This window comes from Colletotrichum aenigma (assembly GCF_013390185.1).
Source record: "Colletotrichum aenigma strain Cg56 chromosome Unknown KSG_Cg56_contig02, whole genome shotgun sequence".
Lineage (NCBI taxonomy): Eukaryota > Fungi > Ascomycota > Sordariomycetes > Glomerellales > Glomerellaceae > Colletotrichum > Colletotrichum aenigma.
In genome coordinates this window covers 3792701-3813634 of record NW_023500908.1, presented here as the reverse complement: position 1 = coordinate 3813634, position 20934 = coordinate 3792701, and the positions used below count along the sequence as shown (strand labels likewise).

At 54.9% G+C, this 20934-nt stretch overlaps 6 protein-coding genes across 6 annotated transcripts; 3 read left to right on the top strand and 3 right to left on the bottom strand.

Moving 5' to 3' along the window:
- Nucleotides 1-45: 45 nt before the first annotated feature.
- CGCA056_v003090 (uncharacterized protein) lies at nt 46-990 on the bottom strand (the record flags this gene model as incomplete). Its single annotated transcript, XM_037318347.1, has 1 exon — nt 46-990. One exon carries the CDS (start codon nt 988-990, stop codon nt 46-48), a length of 945 nt encoding a protein of 314 aa, XP_037183517.1.
- Nucleotides 991-1682: 692 nt separating this feature from the next.
- dotC-2 (Efflux pump dotC) lies at nt 1683-3722 on the bottom strand (the record flags this gene model as incomplete). The annotated part of the gene is made up of 3 exons (XM_037318346.1): nt 1683-1853; nt 1913-3294; nt 3350-3722. 3 exons carry the CDS (start codon nt 3720-3722, stop codon nt 1683-1685), a joined length of 1926 nt encoding a protein of 641 aa, XP_037182569.1.
- A 6124-nt stretch (nt 3723-9846) lies between these two features.
- On the top strand, nt 9847-12535 carry YAT1 (putative mitochondrial carnitine O-acetyltransferase; the record flags this gene model as incomplete). The annotated part of the gene is made up of 3 exons (XM_037318345.1): nt 9847-10267; nt 10316-12328; nt 12387-12535. The coding sequence occupies 3 exons, from the start codon at nt 9847-9849 to the stop codon at nt 12533-12535; spliced, it is 2583 nt and encodes an 860-aa protein (XP_037182568.1).
- Nucleotides 12536-13316: 781 nt separating this feature from the next.
- Nucleotides 13317-14667, bottom strand: CGCA056_v003087 (uncharacterized protein; the record flags this gene model as incomplete). The annotated part of the gene is made up of 2 exons (XM_037318344.1): nt 13317-14190; nt 14243-14667. The coding sequence occupies 2 exons, from the start codon at nt 14665-14667 to the stop codon at nt 13317-13319; spliced, it is 1299 nt and encodes a 432-aa protein (XP_037182575.1).
- Nucleotides 14668-16933: 2266 nt separating this feature from the next.
- rhp57 (DNA repair protein rhp57) lies at nt 16934-18340 on the top strand (the record flags this gene model as incomplete). Its single annotated transcript, XM_037318343.1, has 1 exon — nt 16934-18340. The coding sequence occupies one exon, from the start codon at nt 16934-16936 to the stop codon at nt 18338-18340; it is 1407 nt and encodes a 468-aa protein (XP_037182574.1).
- A 1262-nt stretch (nt 18341-19602) lies between these two features.
- Nucleotides 19603-20650, top strand: ypt-1 (GTP-binding protein ypt1; the record flags this gene model as incomplete). The annotated part of the gene is made up of 5 exons (XM_037318342.1): nt 19603-19613; nt 19815-19938; nt 19994-20041; nt 20120-20347; nt 20453-20650. The coding sequence occupies 5 exons, from the start codon at nt 19603-19605 to the stop codon at nt 20648-20650; spliced, it is 609 nt and encodes a 202-aa protein (XP_037182577.1).
- Between the last annotated feature and the right edge of the window lie 284 nt (nt 20651-20934).

Genomic DNA, 20934 nt, shown 5'->3' with positions numbered 1-20934 from the left:
AATGAAGTGACCCCAAAAAAGGAAAAGGCAAAAGATGCTGCGAGTTCACCGCCTCGCTTTCTTGTTCTCATCCTCCTCAGCATGCGACGCCATGGCGTCCGCCAAGTCACACTCCCTCACTAGCAAAATCTGCGTGTCTGCCAGGCTGGACGTTGTCACGGTCGTCCCCAATATCCAGCCGTTCCAGATCTTCTGCATCACGTTATCCGTGCTGAGCATGAGAGACCCCTTCATCCCCTCCTCGTCCCTCGGCGTGACGGCCAGAAGCAGCCGCCTAGCGCCGGAGAACCTATCCACGACGTGCCACAGGCATCCAAAGATCTGGTCGGACTCCTGCTCCGGGTAGTGCAGCTCCTCAAAGGCGCACGCCACGTACTTGACCCTCTTCGTGTCTTCCCTCTTGAGGAAGTACACCATGGGCGAGTTGAAGCCGTACTGGTCATACGCCTCCAGCTCGCCGACGAGGTACAGCGAGTCGAGGCGGAAGTTGAACCACGCCCGCGGCGGCCGCGCGATGGGCGTGTCGCTGAGCAGCGCCGAGATCTTCCACCCGAAGGCGAGCTCGTAGTGCTCAAGCCCCAGGGCGCGCGACTCCCGGCAGACGCGGAGGATGACGGGGCACGTCGGGTTGAAGACGACGCTCTCCTTTGCCGGCTCCTCCGCCCTCGAGGCGCCGCCGGAGCGGTCGAGGAAGGCCTGGCGGCGGGCCGGCAGGCGCGAGTCCCGCTCGAAGCAGCACGCCGTCACGACGCGGGGGACGACGAGGTAGGACCAGATCTTGAGGCGGATCTCCGGGGGCAGGTCCGGGAAGCGGTGGAAGTGCTCGTGCGCCCCCGCGGCGGCGGAGGTGAGGGACGCCGCGCGCGGGGCGTCCAGGCCGTCGTTGAAGACGGAGAACTCGAGCCAGAACTTTGAGGCGGACGTGAGGGCCTTGAGGTGGGCTTCCTCGTCCGGGAGGGGGGGCGGGGGGTTCTCGGTCTGGGATGTCATGGCGGAACGATGAGATGCGGTCAAGTCGCAGGGAAGTGGGCGAGGGGAGTGTGAGATGCAGCGCGGGTTATAAGATATGGCCGAGAAGGGGCGGTCCGGGGTGCTGTGAATCTACGATATTGGAACTGGAATCATGGTAGTGATTATTGGGACTACCACGGGGGCAAGGTCGCTTTGTGGCGGATGAGATGATGTTGGAGTGAGTACAGAGCGTGGCCGGAGCGGTGCTTTGCGACGGCCAAACAGCCCACTTTCCCGTTCGGGCCAACTTGGCCACCTCGCCTCGGCGTCGTTGCTGGCGAATCACGTCGGGATAAGGATCTGCGCCCAGATGTATTGCCGTCTGATTCCCTGCTCTCGCTTCCATTCAAGAGATGACAGCCGGATCTTGTTTTTTTCTTCTTTGGATCAGGTGTTGTGCTACAGCACGGATTTCACATGAAGACTTCATCACACGGCAACGAGCGTCATACGTAACAGATGTGATTGAACTATCTCCATTCGTAAATGAAAGATAACACAGGCCATGATTTAATAGGTACTTAATTCAACCCCTGATGCCCAATTCTGATCTATTCCGCTGTTTGGATGCAACTTTCCAATCGGGTATTGTAACTCCTAATTCCAAGTACTCCGACAAAGAAAAATCGTAAAACGTTCCAACGTCATGCACTGTAAGCCGCCGCATGCAACTACTTCGGAATACGCTCATCACTCGAATGGTGCTCTGTGGTCGTGATCTCTTTATCGGCATCCTTGCGGAAAGGCTTGAGCAGATACACCCCTCTGTAGATGGCATTTTGCCCCTCACTCTCGGTCCTGGAAATGTAGACGTTGCCCAGGAATGAGGCAGTAATTATGCACTAGAGAAAGACATGTTAGAATCATTGCGCACGGTATCCTGGCTGACTATTTTACTCACGATAACCATAAAGGGGCAGATGGCGACGTAGGCCCAGACAATACCCATCTTGGCGTCGTGGGTGACTGCAGCTTGCTCCGCAGCCGGCAAATTCTTCAACGTGGTGAAGTCTCTCAGAGGGGAATCGTTGCTGATGCCGGACACATTGTTGTATACCGTTGTCAATATCGTCAAGCCCACAGTGCCTCCAAAGGGGTAGGCAACGGCCATGAGGGAGACGACAGCTGCAATCTTCTTAGGGAAGTGGCCGATACCGTGGAGGGGAACCGGCATGACACGGAGACCGGTGCCGACACCGGTGAGGGCCATCATTCCGTAGACGGTCGGGTCGTGCTCGGTGGATATGGCCCAGGCAATCAAGCCGATACCGACCATCTCCAAGATGGAGCCGAGGAAGATGGGAGGGAACGTCTTCCTAGGCCAGGAGTTGCACATGAAGGCGGAGACGTAGACTCCGACGCCCAATCCAGGCGTAAAGTACAGCAGCTGCGTACCGGCCTGGTCGGCTGACCAGAGCTTTACCATCGTAAAGTAGATGTTGCAGAAGTAGAGGACCGAGTACATTGCCATGCCGGTGGCGAAGGATGTGTAAAATAAGAGGCCAATGTCCCTTGTGCGGACTAGCTCCCACGGAATCATGGCCTTTTGGGAAGGGAAATGACGAGCGAGAAACTTGCCGGGAGCCATGTGGTACTCGTAGACTATGAACAAGATGCTGATGATGAAGCCGAGGATGAGGGTGACGAGCACCGCGGCGCTGTCCCAGGCGTACGTTGCGCCGGCCCATGAAAGGCCGAGAATCAACAGACCGAAGCCGAACAGGAAGAGAAACTGGCCGCCGACATCGATCGTTTGAAGACGCTTCGCAAAGGTGGTGCGTCTGCCCGTTTCTGTCGTCTCATCAAGCTGGGGAATTGGTTGAGGCCCAAGAAGTTCGGAGCGGAGGACGAAGTAGATGATGAGCATGCTGGCGAAAGCGATGGGCAGATTGAGTCCGAAGCACCATCTCCAGTGAGACTTTGAAGTGATCTGGCCTCCGATCAGAGGACCAAGTCCCCAGCCGATGACACCACCGAAGAAGGAGAAGATGGACCAGTTCTTGGCGTTCTCGCGCAGCGTCACTCGGTCTGCGATGCAGATACGAACCAGAAGATTCAGTCCAGCGCAGGCGAGTCCTTGAAAGGCGCGGCCGAGGAGGAGCACGGCGTAGGCGGAGGTGGGGGCCCCGGTGCAAAGCGCACTGCCGATGAGCATCAGGACCAGGCAGGTCTGGAGGGAGGTGTGACGCCCAAAAATATCCGCAATTTGGCCCCAGAAGGGAATGAACGCAGCGGATGTGAGGTTGAAGGCGGCAATGATCCAGTTCAGCTGACTAGTTTCACCTGCCGATCTGTTAGCTGAGCATTCATAGCAGGATCTATAGGGAAAGTGACGGACGAAAGTCGGCTGCGATCCAAGGAAGCGCACTCGCAACAATAGTGACATCCAGAGCCTGCAGCACGAATGGCAAAAGTAGGCCTGCGAAGATCCTGGCTCTGTAGACCAGTCGTGCCTTGCGTTCAGACTTGCAGGTCGGACATGCTCCAGCTGTCGTGTCGTATTGGTGGTCGCATGTTGAGTTGCTCGTCGTTCGTTCTACCTTGCCCTGAGTGCCGATGTGTTGGTCGGTGGCGCCCTCGCTGGCGACATCCTTTGGAATGTCCCCGTCAGCTACAGCGGCGTTCGGTGTATGTGCAGTTTTTGTCTGGTTGGCGTTCTTCTTGGCCTGGATAGCGCGGTAGGCCTTTTTGCCCAAGTAGATGAAGACCATGTCGGCGATAGTAGTCCTTCCTCGTCTCAAGACAGATTTGAGCTGCAGGAAAGCCCTGGAGTAGTCGAGTGAAGTTGCAGAACAAGATTTTATAGTGGGATGGAAGGCTTATATGATATGCTGCTGTTGCTAAGAGCCTCGAGTCTAGACAAAGAGATGGTGTTGGTGGGCATAATTCAACAAGATCAGAGACACGGACGCCTCATATATACCTTACGCCCGAAGGGACATAAGCAATGGAGTTTACATGAAGAACCGTCCACTCGGAGACCAGGTTTTCAGATCCATCACTAATGAAATCAGCCACCGGACGGGTAAGACGACCAGTCTAGTCGAATGCGAGAGGGGAGCAGGCAGGGAGGCCAACGACACGGCCTATCGGAATAGGTTGCCGCCATGATTCTGGCGATGTGCAATAGGGAGAGCGACAGCCAGGCTCAAGCCCCACGAATGGCAGAGAATGCAATCAGGAAGACGCAACAGCACAGCCCGAGCCCTTGTGAAAGGTGCCAGATGGGGAGACTCCGTCGCTTTCGTCGCTTTCGTACGTCGCCCTTCCCGTCCACGAGGCGTTGCCGGGAGAGGACAAGCATTTTGGAGCTTGGGCCAGCATGACCAGCCCTATCGCATTTCAGCCAGTAGATAGGCTCGATAAGAATGATGGCCCCGCAGGAAGAAGAGCTAAGCAATTAAGCGAGTGCGAGGGTGGAGCAGTGGCAGCTCGAAGGGTCCTGCCGCCTTGGCTCAGGGCGCATCTCCTCGATCCTTTGACCACATCTTCACCAAATCATCCCGGCAGGCAGTCCGCTAAGCTTCGTCGTCGTGGACGACATGCGGCTGACGTGCATCTCTCGCATGGGTTAATACAACTCCGCCTTTACGACGCTACCGTTTGGACTCTCCTTGCATCTTATCTCGCTGAACCACGCGCGTGGACCTCGAATCGAATGCCCAAAAGGGAATCGCTCAGGTAGCACTGCGCCTCTTTACACCGAAGTTCTTTTCCACTTCGCATCGCTTCTCGGAACTCGGCACGCCAAAGGAATTCCCGCATGTCGACTTTGTGATTCAACTGAGGTTGAGTCACTTCATTTCAACGGCTGGAATTTGGTCTCTTTTTGGTCGAAACGTCCGGTGTGAAAGGAAGCACTTCAGCAGATGAGATCTGTCATCTCATGTAGGAAATGTGTTGTTCATCCCAAGTCGCATATCCAAAGCTCTCATGCAAGCTGATTTGTTTTCCGCTGACAAGCAGAACAATCGTATGGCCACGTGGGTTACTTCTTTCTCATCGAGCGCTACGGCATCGAATCGCGGAATGAGTTGCGTATCAGTAGTCCACCGTTTTGTATCTCCAAATCGAGCGAAAGCCGGCAGGCGGAGTTGGTGCCTGAAGTTGACACACGTGGCTTCGCATTGCTCGTGATCTCCATCGACTGTCGCAAGCCCCATCTCGAAGCTAGTCGGATAGTTTCGCATATGTGCTGATCTCGAGCGAAGGCCTGTTGTGCTACAATCCGCATACTACTTACCTTCAGACATAGCCACGGGCTAACCCAGCGCTTGTTGCAGATAGTGTTAGCGCACATTGACAGCCAGCATTCCAAAACATGTTGCGTAAGTCTTCGCATTCTATGCGAGAATACCTTGAGTATGAGGTCACTGCCAAACTGTTTTGTTTACTTGATCTACATGATCTAGAAGCCAAGTCATCACTGTGCCTCGCGGTTTGCCCTGAGCTAAGGTGGGGCAATCGTCTGCGGCTTGTGGGTTGGTTTTGTAAATGCCCAACTTGGGCTCATGCTGAAATCTACTATACACGCCTGGTATTCTAAAAGAATTTTACTATCCGAGTGGAGGGTTTTGGCTAAGCAGGCCGCGAGTTGGGCCAGTTACTTCACTCATCTTCTCACCCCTGTAATGCCGGTTGGTTTTTTTTTTTTTTTTGTATTCATATTGTCATAGTTCTCGTCGTTGTCACCATCTTTATTTCAACACTTATTATCCTTGATGATTACCATCATCTCTGTCACTTTACTATCCGTCTGAACACTATAGGCTTCCCCGAAGTGGATATCAGAATCAGAAACGTTCTTTTGTGTCAACATGAACCATGCTGACCTGAAGTCTCGAAGTTAGGCAGTGGTCCAGAAGAATGGGCATGTTTACTTGCCATTTGCAGAATAACATCTCTTCAGAGCCGAACGGCAATGCAGTGGCTCACATAGTAGATGTAAGTAGATGTAAGTGATCGATCTCTAATCTATTTCTGATTTGATGTCGACTAATGACGAAATGCAGGGTAAATCATAGCAGCTACAAGGCATGTCATTTAACCTTAGTGTTGTGAATGTTCCCGAATCAGAAATGCTCATATTCTCTTACTACCAGTGAGCTGGCAATTGAACGAACGTACAATTAGGCCTCATAAAAGGCACAAAAATCTTTACAGTTCTACCGACCAGCCCCGAAGATCAAGAATGTGAACTACGGGGAAGACGGGGCGCAATCACAATGTGGGATAGTTATCGGACGACGCACGCTTCGTCAGGCTTGATCACTCATGCTTATTAAAGAATATTGGTCACATAGTATTTGCTTGTACAAGCCCCTCTACTATTTGCGCCACTGTGGGTGTAAGTAAGATAAAATTGGACGGCAAGAAGCATTTACTATTGGCAAAAACCACTGGGTTGAGAAGTCGAATGCTACACAGGATTCTGTAGCTGAAGCATGTCATGCAACCTATTTCCAGATCATGTCTTTGGTTGCTGAGACTGTCCACAACGATGACCCGGTTGATCCGGCGGCCCGGCCGGTTATGAATAATGGGGCCGAACGGGACAGTTCCACTCATCCAAGGCCGAGTTCCCGCTGCTCTCCCGGGCAATGTGGCGACGACACCGGGTTGCACTCGGGAATCGGAGCAGGAGCTAAGACGACGCAAGATGGGTCAAATGAAATCAAGATGGCGGGGAACAAAGACGTGGAATGCTGTGTCACCCGCACCCCAGGTTCCGCAACGGCGGGAATTTCTCGGCGGAGGGAGAAAACGGCGAGGTGGTCTGGCGGACGGTCTCTCGAATTTGTCAACGGACCAACCAGACGGGCTGCAAATGATCCCATCTCAGCGTCAGCTGGCAGCGGGACGGGTCAGCCACTAAGCGCACGTTAGGCGCATGCAGGTGACTGCTGTTGTGACCCGTAGGGACGGGTTTCGAGCCCACTGACAAGCAGGCCGTGGGGGGGAACAGGCCTGGGCCGCGGTGCCCCAGGGCAGGCGCCAGCCGTTTTCGGCCCTTATCCACAACTCACAGTTAGCGACCTTCCCGTCGTGCCATCCACCACGTCTTGGTCCTTTGATCCGAACACCTTGAGCGGGGAGGAAATGTCACCGGCAATCAGAGAACCTCAGAGCTGGTCTTTGGTCCGGTCTTGGCCCGGAGAAGCGCGTTGGCGTCGATTGGGGCGGTCCAGCCCGCTGAAGAGAAGTCGCTATGCATCACCGATCCATCAACGTTCGCCTCTGGACAGTAGTAAGGGGAGTGAGTCTCTCGGGGATATGGAAAAATCGCAACACAGGAGGCTTGGTATGATTCAATGGCTTCCACCGCCTCAGTGCGTTGCATAGCTACTGTGTTGATTGCCAGATGATAGACTTCTTCGACACATATAGCACAGCACCCTCTCACTCCTTATCTATTGCCAACGCATCAGCAGAATCTCAAATCACACAAGTCGCTTCAGTGTTGTGTTCGGCTCGCGGGAGAGAAGCACACGAAAAGGCCCCGCATACCAATCAAACCCCAAGCCGGCACCAAGCGTTGTGAGTAAAGCGACCCAAGACTTGACAGACTTCCCGTTGGTCCTGATCGCCGTGATTTCTTGGCTGCCAACTGGGCACATGTCAGCGAGTCAAAGTGGGAAGCAACTTCAATAATACCGCAGCCTGGGATCCGACAGGGTTACAAATCACATTCGGTCTTGGACTCTCTGTCTGCCATCATTCATCGTCACTTCGCACCAGGGGAAGCTATCCCCGTTCCAACCTCCTCCACATTTCCCACTTTCAACCCGCCGCGGCGACCCCTGTCCACCCTGCGACCCTTGCGATTTCTCCAATAAGCCCATCCCGCGGGGGAATGAATCATTGCCCGCATTCTTCATCTTCCCCTCTTTCCTCTCTCTTTTTTTTTTTTTTTTTTTTTTGTTCTTGACTGACGCTGCGCCGTTTGGAATTCATGGTTCTGGACGAGGTTCGATGAGGTTTGATAGCAGCCTCTCATCGTGATTAAGGCCAACACGTTGGAACTCTTCGGGATTGCTGGGGAAGTCTATTCTAGGCCAGACTATCATCCGTTCTGTTCGGCCGACGTTAGTGCAGACCCCGGAGGATCTTCACGAGCAAAGAACAAGCACGCACTCACATCCAACCGGCACACCCCTCGGCGCCGTACGGAAGTCAGTCAGTCAGTCAGCCGCCAAGCAGGAGGGAAGGGCATTTGAGTGTCGCAACCCACTCAAAACTCACAATCCCGGTCGCCTGCCCTTCTGTTCTCGGGTGGTGGCATCAAACGTAGTCGATCCGTCCGTCCAACCAGAGGCGGCCATTGCCACGTTCTTCGATATTCCCCTTCGCCCGAAAGGCTCTCCAACCTTGCGCCTGTCACGCCCACGTCCACGTCCACGTCCTGCACTGTTGCGCAGAGAGTGTTCTTAGCCTGTCCACAACCCCGTGGGGTTCACCAGCCTGAAGCGGCGAAGCCAAGCCGAGCCGAATCATCTGCACCTGCACCTGCACCTGCACCTGCACTGCGCCGGGTGGTGGAGGCCTGACGTCGAATTTCCAGAAGCGCCCATCGCATTGATTGCATCACGGCTACCTCCGACCTACCATCTAGCGTCCGTATCGCCGTCAAATGTTGCCATCGTTGCAGCCGACCCAGGCACTCTTTTTCCAGCATCCCCGTCGCCCCCGTTCAACCCGATTCTTCTCTTCTTCCCGCGGCCAAACACAGTCCCTTGCAGCTGGTGTGTAGCCAGCAGTGAGATTGCTCCCAGCAGACAACCAGACCGTGCGCAAATATCCGTATAGCATCTGCACTCCGACGCAGAGAGGTGAGTGACGGGTGCCTGACCGATCCCTCCCGGTGTCTCCTCGTGTCATCCTCGTGCTTGTCACGTTCAAGGACGAGTAGTCATAATGTCTAGGCTAGAGGCTGACTGTTTCCAGCCACTCCGATCCTCCACGAACATCTATCTACACCAGGTGTCTTCTACCGTGGTAATCATTTCCGCAATCACTGGCCGTCAAGATTGAACCATTCGGCATCGCCAGCGGCCGCACGCAATCGCTCACCGTGCCGGTAGGTGGCATTTCTCTTCCTCTCCCCTGTCCTGATACCTTTATCCAGAGAACAAAGGTCTCGGCAGTTTACGAAACTGGTCTCCTCCCAAATTACCATCTCACGTCGGCCCTGCGGAGCGAGTTTCACAAGCCCCCAAACCCAAGGCCAGACCCAGCCAGCAGAGCCCAGTTGCCCCCCCATCCCACCTGCTCCCCTCCCCGTTTTCCTCTCTCCCGCCACCCCAGTCAAGCGCCTACTTCCGGTCCTGCGGTACCTTTCCAAGCCCCAAGACTGTTGCACATGTGAAAGGCGTGCCTCGAGGACAAGACCCCGGGACCCCGGAGGACCTCCACGCCAGCCCATCCCAGTCTGGTTTGTGGGGGGTTCCACTTGATCCCATCTATTGCCTTTCCCATCTCATCTCCATCTTGCTTTGGTAGAGTGCCGCTCTTGGTATGCTAGTGCCTGCCTGCCTGCCTACCTCCTGCCTACCTACCTAGCCGCACCTCGCCGGTGTCTCCTCCGGCTTCCTTAGGCCCGTTGATATATTCCTGGTCCATCCCGCGCCGTAGCCGAGCCGACTCCTCCTTTCCTTTCTCCTCGTGCAAGTCTGCCCACAGTATACCCATATGTCGTAGCATTGTCTAGTGTAATGCCAGCGTACTGCTTCCAGGACTGTCATTACTTCTACCGCACGGCGCTGCGCGGACTGAATATCAGCACCAACGTCTCGCCCCTCTACGCTTAAAGAGGTTACGCATCCGCCGCTGACAAAAATGCCCACTCAAGTTAGAATCTTCTCGCGACCCAGGCCTCTCGGCGAGACCCTCGAAAAGTCCCTAAACAACTCTTCGGTTCCTCGCTCAGTTCCCGATACCACTGATCTTCTGAAACAAATCGAGTCACCAAAGCCGACGAGGAGCAGCCAGGACGCCAACTCTATGGCAGTCTACAAGGACAAGTCCGTCGACGGCGGTGTCACCTTTGCCGCGCAAGATAGTCTCAAGCAACTACCCATCCCAGAACTAGAGGTCACCTGCGAAAAGTACCTTACTGCTCTGAAGCCGCTTCAGTCTGGACGAGAGCACTCCGACACTGGGCAGGCCGTACAGGATTTCTTGAAGAATGATGGCCCAGCTCTCCAGGAGAAGCTGAAGGCTTATGCCGTAGACAAGTCCAGCTATATCGAACAATTTTGTAAGTTCTCAGCGCGGACGGCTTCCTCGAGCGTGCTGACTAGTCTAGGGTATGATTCTTACCTCAACTTTGACAACCCGGTTGTCCTTAACCTAAACCCCTTTTTCCTGCTGGAAGATGACCCAACTCCGGCGAGGAACAACCAGGTGACTCGAGCGGCGTCACTCGTGGTGTCGGCTCTGGAGTTCGTTCGTGCCGTTCGTAAAGAGGAGCTTCCCCCAGACAACATCAAGGGTCAGCCTCTGTGCATGTACCAATACTCCAGGCTATTCGGTACAGCGCGCGTGCCTACCGACAATGGCTGCCAGATCGAGCAGGACCCCGATTCGAGGCACATCGTCATCATGTGCCACGGCCAATTCTACTGGTTCGACGTTTTGGACGGCAACCATGACCTGATCATGACTGAAAAGGACGTCTCAATCAACCTGCAGACAATCATCGATGACGCAGCACAAGTTCCGATTCAGGATGCAGCAAAAGGAGCCTTGGGTGTTTTGAGCACAGAGAATCGGAAGATCTGGTCGGGGCTGAGAGACGTATTGACACGGGAGGAGGGCTCCAACAATGCCGATTGCCTGGGAATAGTCGACTCCGCCCTGTTTGTTTTGTGTTTGGACTATACCGAGCCAGCCGACGCTGACGCTCTCTGCGGCAACATGCTGTGTGGCACCAGTCTGGTCGAGAAGGGTGTGCAGGTTGGAACCTGCACGAACAGATGGTACGACAAGCTGCAGATCATCGTCTGCAAGAACGGCAGTGCTGGAATCAACTTCGAGCATACTGGTGTGGATGGCCACACAGTCCTGAGATTTGCCAGCGATGTGTACACGGACACGATACTGCGCTTTGCAAGGACCATCAACGGCCAGGCCCCGACCCTCTGGGCGTCAACGAGTCCCGACCCGGCGAAGCGTGACCCCGACAGCTTCGGCGAAGTCAGCACAACCCCCCACAAGCTCGAGTGGGACTTGAGCCCCGAGCTGAGCATAGCTGTGCGTTTCGCCGAATCGAGACTCGCAGATCTCATTGAGCAGAACGAGTTCAGAACGTTGGACTTCAAGCACTACGGGAAGAACTTTATGACGTCGATGGGCTTCTCCCCAGACGCGTTCGTTCAGATGGCCTTCCAGGCTGCTTACTACGGTTTATACGGCCGGGTTGAGTGCACATACGAGCCCGCCATGACCAAGATCTTCCTCCACGGGCGGACCGAAGCGATCCGAAGCGTTTCCGACGCATCAGTGGACTTTGTCCAGACCTTTTGGGCTGACAATCCGGCCGAGCAAAAGGTTGAGGCGCTACGAAAGGCATGCCAGCGGCACGTGAACACCACGAGGGAGTGCGCAAAGGCGCAGGGCTGCGACCGCCATCTCTACGCCCTCTTCTGCACTTGGCAGCGTTCCATCGACGAAGAGCTCAGTGGCGTGAGTACTAATGGCTACTCCAGCCCAATCGACGGCTACTCCGAGCGCGACTCGGGGTCTGCCGTTGGAAGCCCCGGACGGGATTCGGTCCTCTCCCTCAACGGCGTCGATGTGCAGTCTACGGGCCGCGCGCGCGGCGACAGCACCAACTCTCGCAACGGCAACGGCCAAGCCTCGATGCCGCATATCTTCGCCGACAGCGGCTGGGACAAGCTGAACAACACCATTATGTCCACTTCCAACTGCGGCAACCCATCGCTGCGACACTTTGGCTTTGGGCCTACTTCGGGCGACGGGTTTGGCATCGGCTACATCATCAAGGATGAGGGTCTCGCAATCTGTGTTTCGAGCAAGCATCGCCAAACCAAGCGCTTCGTGGATACTCTCGAGAGCTACCTGCTGGAGGTTAGGCGCATACTCCGAATCACATCCCGCCGCGGCACAGGCGTCAGGCAGACGCGTGCCCGTGAGCTCGACCAGCCGCGCCCGAAGCCGGTCAAGGGAATCAAGTCCCGGGGCCGCCTGATCACGGCTCACGACGCCATTAAACCCTCGATTGCCAGATCTTCGACGGGAACACAGTCGCCCACCGAGGAAAGCATTGCCCTCAGCGAGGACGACGAGATTGGCGGATGTAAGCAACCAATGGACCCATACAAAACAGTAAAGTATTTGCTAACTTGCCATTGCAGATGGCTTCTTCGATGCCGGTATGCTACTTCAAGCGCTCAAGGCTCGTGGCGAGAATCTCGACAATGGGGAGACGAAACCCTCGGAGCGTGCGGCGGTGCAGGCGCGTCGTAGGGAGATTGGCAAGAAGCTGAGGCTGATCGACTACTGATCCGACGACTTGTCTGTTGTCCTATTTGGCTGCCTGAAGCGGACGCGGTAACGTTGTACGACGACACGTTTTGTGTATGACTGGAACGTGGACAATGAGTATTGGGTGGTACGGGGATGTTGTGACACCCCCGAGTTTGCGCAAGCTGAGCACATAGAGTAGCAAGCCCTTTTCTTTCTGGAAATATACCCTCCGTTTGGATAAATCTTTGCACGGGTCCGTCAATGTTAGTCCTATAGTCTTGTGGCTTGTGCCTGTAAATCCTCAACTCGCTTTTGCATACATGCACATGGTGTGCAAATCAAGTAGGAAGCTTATCAAACCGTTATTTGCTAGGCTCGTTGGCACGCGCATCAGACTTCAGATCTGGGACCCCAGCGCCGTACCAAGACATTTTTCACACCAATTCAGAAGTCTAGGAGAAGTTTCGCAGTGGTCGCGGAATGTCTCAGTCGCTGGCGTTTTCTTCCAGGTGGTCCCCATGTGATACTCACTCTGAGTGAACCATGGGATTGGACCTCGTCTTCACACAACTGACGTATCGCTCTCACATGGTACATTCGCTAGGGTTCAGGGAGCACAATCCATCCCGCTGGCTGGCAATTTTGAGATTCTCTATTAAGAGGTGCCGTCATACCCTGGTCTACAAAAAAAGGGTTTCCATCTATTCCCAGCATAGGCTAGAAAATTGCCACAAAATATACATGAAAAAAGCAACAGGTATCATCAAATCAACGTCCCTGCCCCTCAGCTAGCACGCACAAGCGGCGGACGTGCCTGCTCAAGCGAGCTCATGCATCTGGCCCCGGTGGCCATCGTTGGTGGCCGGCGCCTCGTGGATCGTAGGCTGCGGCTGCGCAAACTGCTGCTGCTGCTGCTGTGGAGGAGGCTGTTGCGGCTGGTATCCGGCGACGGTTTGGGTGCTGTACCGGTTATCCGTTGCTTGAGACACGGACATGGGGCTCGTGGTGTCTGCGCGGTCGGGCACCATGTTGCCCGCCACGAAGTAGCCAGGCTGCCCAGGCTGCTGGTAACCACCTTGGGGGGGAGGAGACGTGCTGCCGTAGCTTTGGGGGTATCCTGCCACCGGGGGGCCGCCGTACTTATGATCCCACACTTGAGATTGAGTAGTCGTAGCGTACTGGTTAGGAGGGGATGCCTGAGGCGGTGGTCCTCCTTGGTAGTTGTTCTGAGCCATCTGGGACTGGGGCTGGATTTGAGGCGGCTGCTGGTTTTGGTTCTGGGCCGGCTTCTTCTTCTTGCGGAGGATGAGGAAAATTGCGAGGCCGACAAGAGCAATGACGGCCAGGCCTCCAACAACGCCTCCGACGATGGCACCAACGGGAGTGGAAGACTTGTTGTCGTTGCCATCGTTGTCGTTGTTGTTATTATTGGTGTCGCTGGTGGGGTCGGAAGCCACTGGATCTGCGGGGGAGCCAGTTCCGGTCGCAGTGAACCTGCCGGACGCACTCGGGGCCCGAAGGCTCGAAGTAGCGTCGTCTGTTAGAGCGAGCGGTACCCAAGTACGCCCTGTCTGGCCCTCAAAGGTCGTCACAGCAGCTTGTGCCGTTGAGATTTCGAGGGTGTTGCACCAGTAGTCAAAGATGCTGCCCGAGAAGGAGATTGTGTTGCAGTATGGCCTTGCTGTGTTGGTGCTGGACGTTCGTATTAGCTTGAGAAGACGACAGCATTACTTTCAAGACGTACCACTTGAGGGTATACTTGTCCACCATGCAGCCATTGTCGCAAACGCTCGATGAAGAAATCTGCCGAGCGTCGTAACAGGTGCGGCGCGCACCACAGTCGTCTGCATCACAGCATGCCACGAAGCCCTTGACTCGCGAGGTCGATGTGAAGAAGATACAGCTAGCCGCAGTACCGCAAGTGTAAGCGGCGCCGGCACGACCGGAGATGTATCCGCAAGTGTTATCCGGAGCAACAAGCACGGTGGTCGCGGCTGATGTTTGTCTTCTCCTCAGGTCTGCGTAGGCGGGCGCCTTCGTAGGTTGCGGGCTGAATTGGTCGAGCGGCAGGTTGAACGTTGTAGTTGCCTCGGGCACGGCGTACAGTTTCGCATTGGCGAGTCCAGAGAGGACCGCCAGGCTTGCGATGGATCGTCTCGAAGTCACCATGATGACTGATTTGTGTTTGAAGTTGATCAGACGGGCGAGCAATGATCAATTGTGAGTTACGTCGGAGTAACTCAAGGGAGACCAAGCAGGGCGAGGTGGGAGAAGAATGAGGCCCTTGGGCATTGAGAGCTGGACGCCATTATAAACTAGGCATTCCTTGTGTTCCCAGTCCTCTACGCTCGATTGTTGTCCTACTCAACATGCTCGGGGCGCCAGCGGCCGAGTACGAGTTGTGCTGATAGAAGCAACTGATGTGAGCACCGACGGGGACCGGTGATGCTTGGTTGGCTTCGACAGCGAATCGCAAGGTGCTCAGCCCTAGGCTAGCCAATTTCGTATCATAGTCGGGAAGCTTGGCTTTAGGGGAGCGACTAGTTAGGCATCCAGGGTTCAGCCAGACCAATTGCGTTGTGGTCGGTTCCTTGTGGCTTGCAGGAGCTGAATAGAGCAAGCCGTGTTAGTGCGAACCAAGAGAGAAGGGAAAGACAGCCGCTTGGCGAATGTTTAAAGAGCGTGCCCGAGAAGGCGGGGTCAACGCGGAAACAAAGACAAACGATAATGAGGGAGAGTTCAGCAGCGTATCAAGCGCTGATAGCTGTGGATGGGGTTGATGCGGAGGTCTGCTGAGAGCTAACAGTCCCAGCTGAGACATTTGCAAACGACATTCTGAGACTTTGATCGAACATCATTCGCAGGCGCCCTTGAATTGCCAAGCCGTCACATCACAGCCCCAACATGGGAATTCCCAACATGGGAATTTCTGCTAAACGTCTTGCTATTCCCAAATTCCAGTGGTTTGAGTTTCTTGGTCGTCGCTTAACGGAAACGGTTCCGGCACCTTTGGAGGAATTGAGGCCGTCGTGGACAGGTTATGACGATGCTGACGGTTGGAAGTGTGGAGTTTGTCTCGTTCGGTATGAATTCGCGAGCACCGAACATGACGATCGAATCCTTCAGGATAGCAAGGGCACTACAAGCGACAAACCATGCCGTTGGAAGTCGGATTTCCCGAGATTAGCGGCTGATCGGTGCGTGTCCGGCGTGTGAACTGTCGCCCTTGAGCCAGCCTGGCCTAGTGGTCCTCAGCAGAGAAGACACTATCTTTCCTGGCTTATCGACCAACCCAACCTGAAATTAGATGAGAGCATCGGTACAAGGCAGACTTCAGCCTCGGGCCTGTGCTTTCTTTTTCGGGTCAGGTCGAAATAAGGGTGGCCTGATGGTTCGCACGAGAGCCGTACACTAGTAGACTTGCTGCCTGCGCTGCATTTTCTCTCGGGAACCGGAATATGGCCTGACGGAGTGGCGGAATTGCCAGGGAATAGATTTCACACGTGCAAGTTGAGTCTGGGCTGGAGGACTCCCAAGGCGTCGTTACTGTCTTTTCGCGTGTTATTCGGGGGCTTGTTCTGCAAACGACGTGGGAACGGATAGCGGTTCGGGCCTGGGCGAGGCTGATATGCCAAAGATCCATGGCGCTTCAAAGATCTTGTTTGTGCCATTTTGTGGTTGGAAGCAAGGAATGTCCACAGAAGACAAGGCTGCTGCAAAACAAGACTTCTGTCGATGGCCATGCAGACGATAGATAAACAAGAGACCGCCGAAATTTCCGTTGGCTGCGCGGCCATATTTCCTGTGTACTTAACTACTCCTGTCGGAGACGATAATAGCGACGACGACGACGATAATAGAAGTAATGACGGTAAGGTTGAGTACAGCCACAGGAAAGGTAGTCGGTATAGCACAGGAAAAATTGGCGGTCTCATAAACAAAACGTAGAGTCGCTTGGCAGACATTTACTTGGCGAATAGGCATCTGTCTGTGATTACGTAACCCCCTCAATGAAGTCCAAGCTCCAAGTCTTGCCCAATCGTCGTCGGTAAGGAAACCCTGCAACCGCAACTGCAACTTCCAACTGCAGTCACAAGCTGCAGAAATCCGTGAACACCGTGATTTGGGTTGTGTCGCATGCAACAACTTGCCCTGGCAGGTTGGAGACTGTTCAGAGTACCTGGACGACATGCAGCGCTGAGCATCGACGTGTTCCTTCCCTCCCGTTTTTCATAACACAAATTTGTCGAGTCTGATGACTTGATTGTCAACAACGCGTCCCAGGCTGCAGATCACTCATCTGAATCTGTCCCCCAGTGCCTGGACAATCACCACCGAGTCCTTTTGTGACTCTGAGTGAATCAACACACAATCCGATTTTGTGGGCCATGCACCAAACTCGCCGCCTCATACCACTAGACATCTGCTCCATGCCATGACGGACCTCTCGCAGCTCCTGCCTGACTTTCCTGTCAGGCCATTTGCTGGACTCGTGCAGACTCTCGAACGACACCAGATATCAACCACCGAGCTCCTGACCTTGGATGTTGTTGACATCGGCAAGCGTACGCAGTTGCCGCTTCTTGACGTCAAGAGGCTATGTGCAGCTGTCGTCGACGCTCTTCATCGCAACTTTGGTCCCCCACACCTTGAATCGGATGAGAGCCCGCCTCTCAAGCGATCGCTCACAGACCTGCAAAATCAATGGTCTACTATCAGCACTCTCGACGATGACCTAGATAGAGCGTTGGGAGGAGGGGTGCCGACCGGATACGTGACCGAGATCACGGGAGAGAGCGGTGCTGGGAAAACGCAATTCTTGCTCTCTCTGCTACTCGCTGTTCAGCTACCCCCTCCTTATGGTCTTGGTCGGCCCGCCTTGTACATCACTACAGAGGCTCAGTTGTCCACCAGACGACTGTCACAAATGATGTCAGCAAACCCGCGACTCAAGGATCTTCCCGATGATGAGAGACCTTCTTTCGACGGCATCTCAAGCACATCGACCCCTGATCTCGAATCACAAGAGCACATCCTCCAGTTCCAAGTCCCAGTCGAAGTTGAGCGACGCAACATCGGCCTCATCGTTCTCGATTCCGTTGCTTCCAACTACCGAGCTGAGTTTGAGCGCGGTGCTATGGGCAACCAGGGATCAAACATGGGAGCTCGAAGTCACGAGTTGACACGGCTGGGTGCCTTGCTTAGAGAGCTGGCTCAAAAGTACAACCTGGCTGTCGTGGTATCCAACCAGGTTGCGGATCGATTCTCCAGCCAACTTGCGGTCTCCAGAATGCCGCCGCCCAGTACCAACGTAAGGTTCACTCAAGAGAGCCCACTGGCGTCAAGGAGTAGAGGTCCGCCACCAGACTTTTCATTATCCGCCGTCGAGCCACCGTCGTCCATGGCAGAGCAGTTGCGGTCTAGCATGCCAGAACCTCCCGGATTCGATGATGTCGGACCCCCAGCCCTGCCCGCGATGGCATTGGATCATCAGCAACGGTGGTTTACAGGATGGGGTGACGACCCTCTAGCCGATTACGGCCTCAAGACACCAAGTCTGGGACTGGTCTGGTCGACGCAGATCGCCTGCCGCGTTGCGCTATTCAAGAAACCGGTCTACGGAGTTCATCGACATGTGGACGATGAAGCTGAGGATGGAGGGGTGCCAGCGCTCAAGAACTGGCGTCGGTGGATGAAGGTGGTCTTCGCTCCGCATGCCAAGGCGACAGGACAGGGATTGGACGGCGCCGTTGAGTTCGCGGTGACGATGGCAGGGTTGAAGGCTGTCACAAAAAAGACGAAAGCCGATGGCTTGCCCGTTATCGCTAAGGAGTCACGATGAATCAGGGACTCATCCAGCTACACGGTCATGTCTCCAGCGGGCTGGCACCCTTGCGTCACCAAGCACAGGGACGCATGTCTGCTTCCGGGAGTCAGTCTGCACACCCCGAGCCCGTCACTGTCCGATGTATTGTTTGAGGCCTTCATATGCCATGATAGCAGCCAGACTCTGTGTCAAATGACGAGCAGTTGAGGTGCCAGTCGTCCGAAGGACTCGGATATGCACAGGCGAACAATCAACACGGGGAAAGGTGATAAATACACTACATACGATTAGAGATGAAGTTGGCGATCTGGGCAACTCCACACGAAGCGCGGAGGGTGGGGTCCTGTCAGCGAAACCATGCATACTCTATATCATGGCGGCATTATGCAGGCGTGCCGTGCCTGGTACCAAACCTGACACAAAGCATCAGAAGAAGCTAGAAACATAGATTTCAATGTGCGCAAAGATGAAAAGAAATGACGGAAACACGGGGGATGTTTGGAAACAAACGGGAGCTGAAAATAAATCACCACGTTCAAAGAAGGCTTTCATGGTTCCCTCAGGGAGTGTAGCATCTGGCGGAAAGTGTTTCAAACATTGCCCAGGCTGGTACGAAAAGGAGACGTGGGATTTGATATTAAGGACCACCTTTGGGCTCGGTCAGTACCAACAGTTGCTTACGTACTGAGTGTGTTCGTACCTGGCTCCTGCAGCGCGGGTGCCAGAAGGGTGGAGGCGTGGGCAGGGTGTTCGGTGAAGTTCAGGACGGTCCAGACCAACGGCAAAGTCACGTGCGATACCCCGTGCTCATGCGCCGCTCCGAAGAGTTTCATTCGTCGGTGACATCTGACGGAGGAGTGAGTGGGCCCGTTTGCTCCTGCAGTGTGCATGCCCGTGTGGACTAAACGCTGAACACTGGCCACAGGACTCCTCTCCAGGCACCTTGGGACTGTGAGGTGGGCACAGGACACTGGCCACTTACCAAACACTGCCCGTCCATGGTTTCGTACTACGGTCCCTAAGAGGTACCTTATGCCACCCTGAGCACCAGCAGACCTGGCTGCACTGCACTAGAAACCTTGACGTAGCAGCCTGCCTTACTCCGTCCGACTCCTACCTCACTTGACCGGCTTTGTTGCTTTCAACACCTCATCACGACACCTCCAGAATCCATCGCCTCCCACCACCACGCCAACGCCCATTTAATCGCCCCGCCTGCCTCCGATCGCGACGCTCTCTGATCTCTGCCAGTCTTCGCTCCACCTACGCTTATCACAATGAACCCCGAGTAGTACGTTGCCTCTATCGCCTCCTTGCGAAGGATCTACGAAGCCTTTCGGAGCCGACATCAAGCTGACTATCTCCCGCTGCAGAGTCCCTTCATCCATCCCAAACTCCCGCCGTCGTCGTCCTTCTCTCGCGAAAACTTCAATAGCCATACAGCGATACCGTTCCTCTCGTCTCCATGTCGATACTAATCCGTCTACAGGTACGACTACCTCTTCAAGCTCCTCCTCATCGGTGACTCCGGTGTTGGAAAGTCTTGCTTGCTTTTGCGATTCGCCGATGACACCTACACTGAGTCCTACATCTCCACCATTGGTGTCGATTTCGTATGTGCTCCCATTCCATACCGCCCACCGACCGCCTACTGACGATGGATGGCAGAAAATCCGCACGATAGAGCTCGATGGAAAGACGGTGAAGCTGCAGATCGTAAGTTGACCTTTGTCGCCGATACGTTCAAACGCTCCGTTTGTCGCAGTGACTGACACTCCTGTGCGTTTGCTGTAGTGGGATACCGCCGGCCAGGAGCGTTTCCGCACCATCACCTCCTCCTACTACCGCGGCGCCCACGGCATCTGCGTCGTCTACGATGTCACCGACATGGACTCCTTCAACAACGTCAAGCAGTGGCTTCAGGAGATTGACAGATACGCCACCGAGGGCGTCAACAAGCTGCTCGTCGGCAACAAGAGCGATATGTCCGACAAGAAGGTTGTCGAGTACACCGTTGCCAAGGTACGCCGCCACCTGCCCACCAGCTGAGCGCGATGCTGTACAGGCAGCCCCCAGCCTGCCAAACGGCCACCCCATCCAAAGAACCATTTGCTAACCCCGAAACAGGAGTTCGCCGACAGCTTGGGCATCCCCTTCCTCGAGACTTCTGCCAAGAATGCCAGCAACGTCGAGCAGGCTTTCTTGACCATGGCCCGCCAGATCAAGGAGCGGATGGGAAGCACGACCGCGAACAACACGAAACCCAGCGTGCAGGTCGGTCCCGGTCACGGCGTCTCTTCGAACTCGGGCGGCGGCTGCTGCTAAACGTATCGATCCCGATTATTTTCGAAGCCCGCTTTCCTTACCTTTGTTCTATGGCATTTACGGATTTGATCGGCGAGGGGAAACAGCTGGGCAGATGGGCGAGGGAGAAATGCACAACCTACGAAGGTGTTAGGAACCGGATCCAGCTCAACTAAAGCTGTGTCGTTTGCCTTTTCTCTCCTTCCCTGCTGCTGCTTTCGTACTTCTTCTACGCATAGATGAGTGTTGATTTGGGTTGCCTCGGCTACATTTACACACTGCACACGCACTCGACAGACAGATAC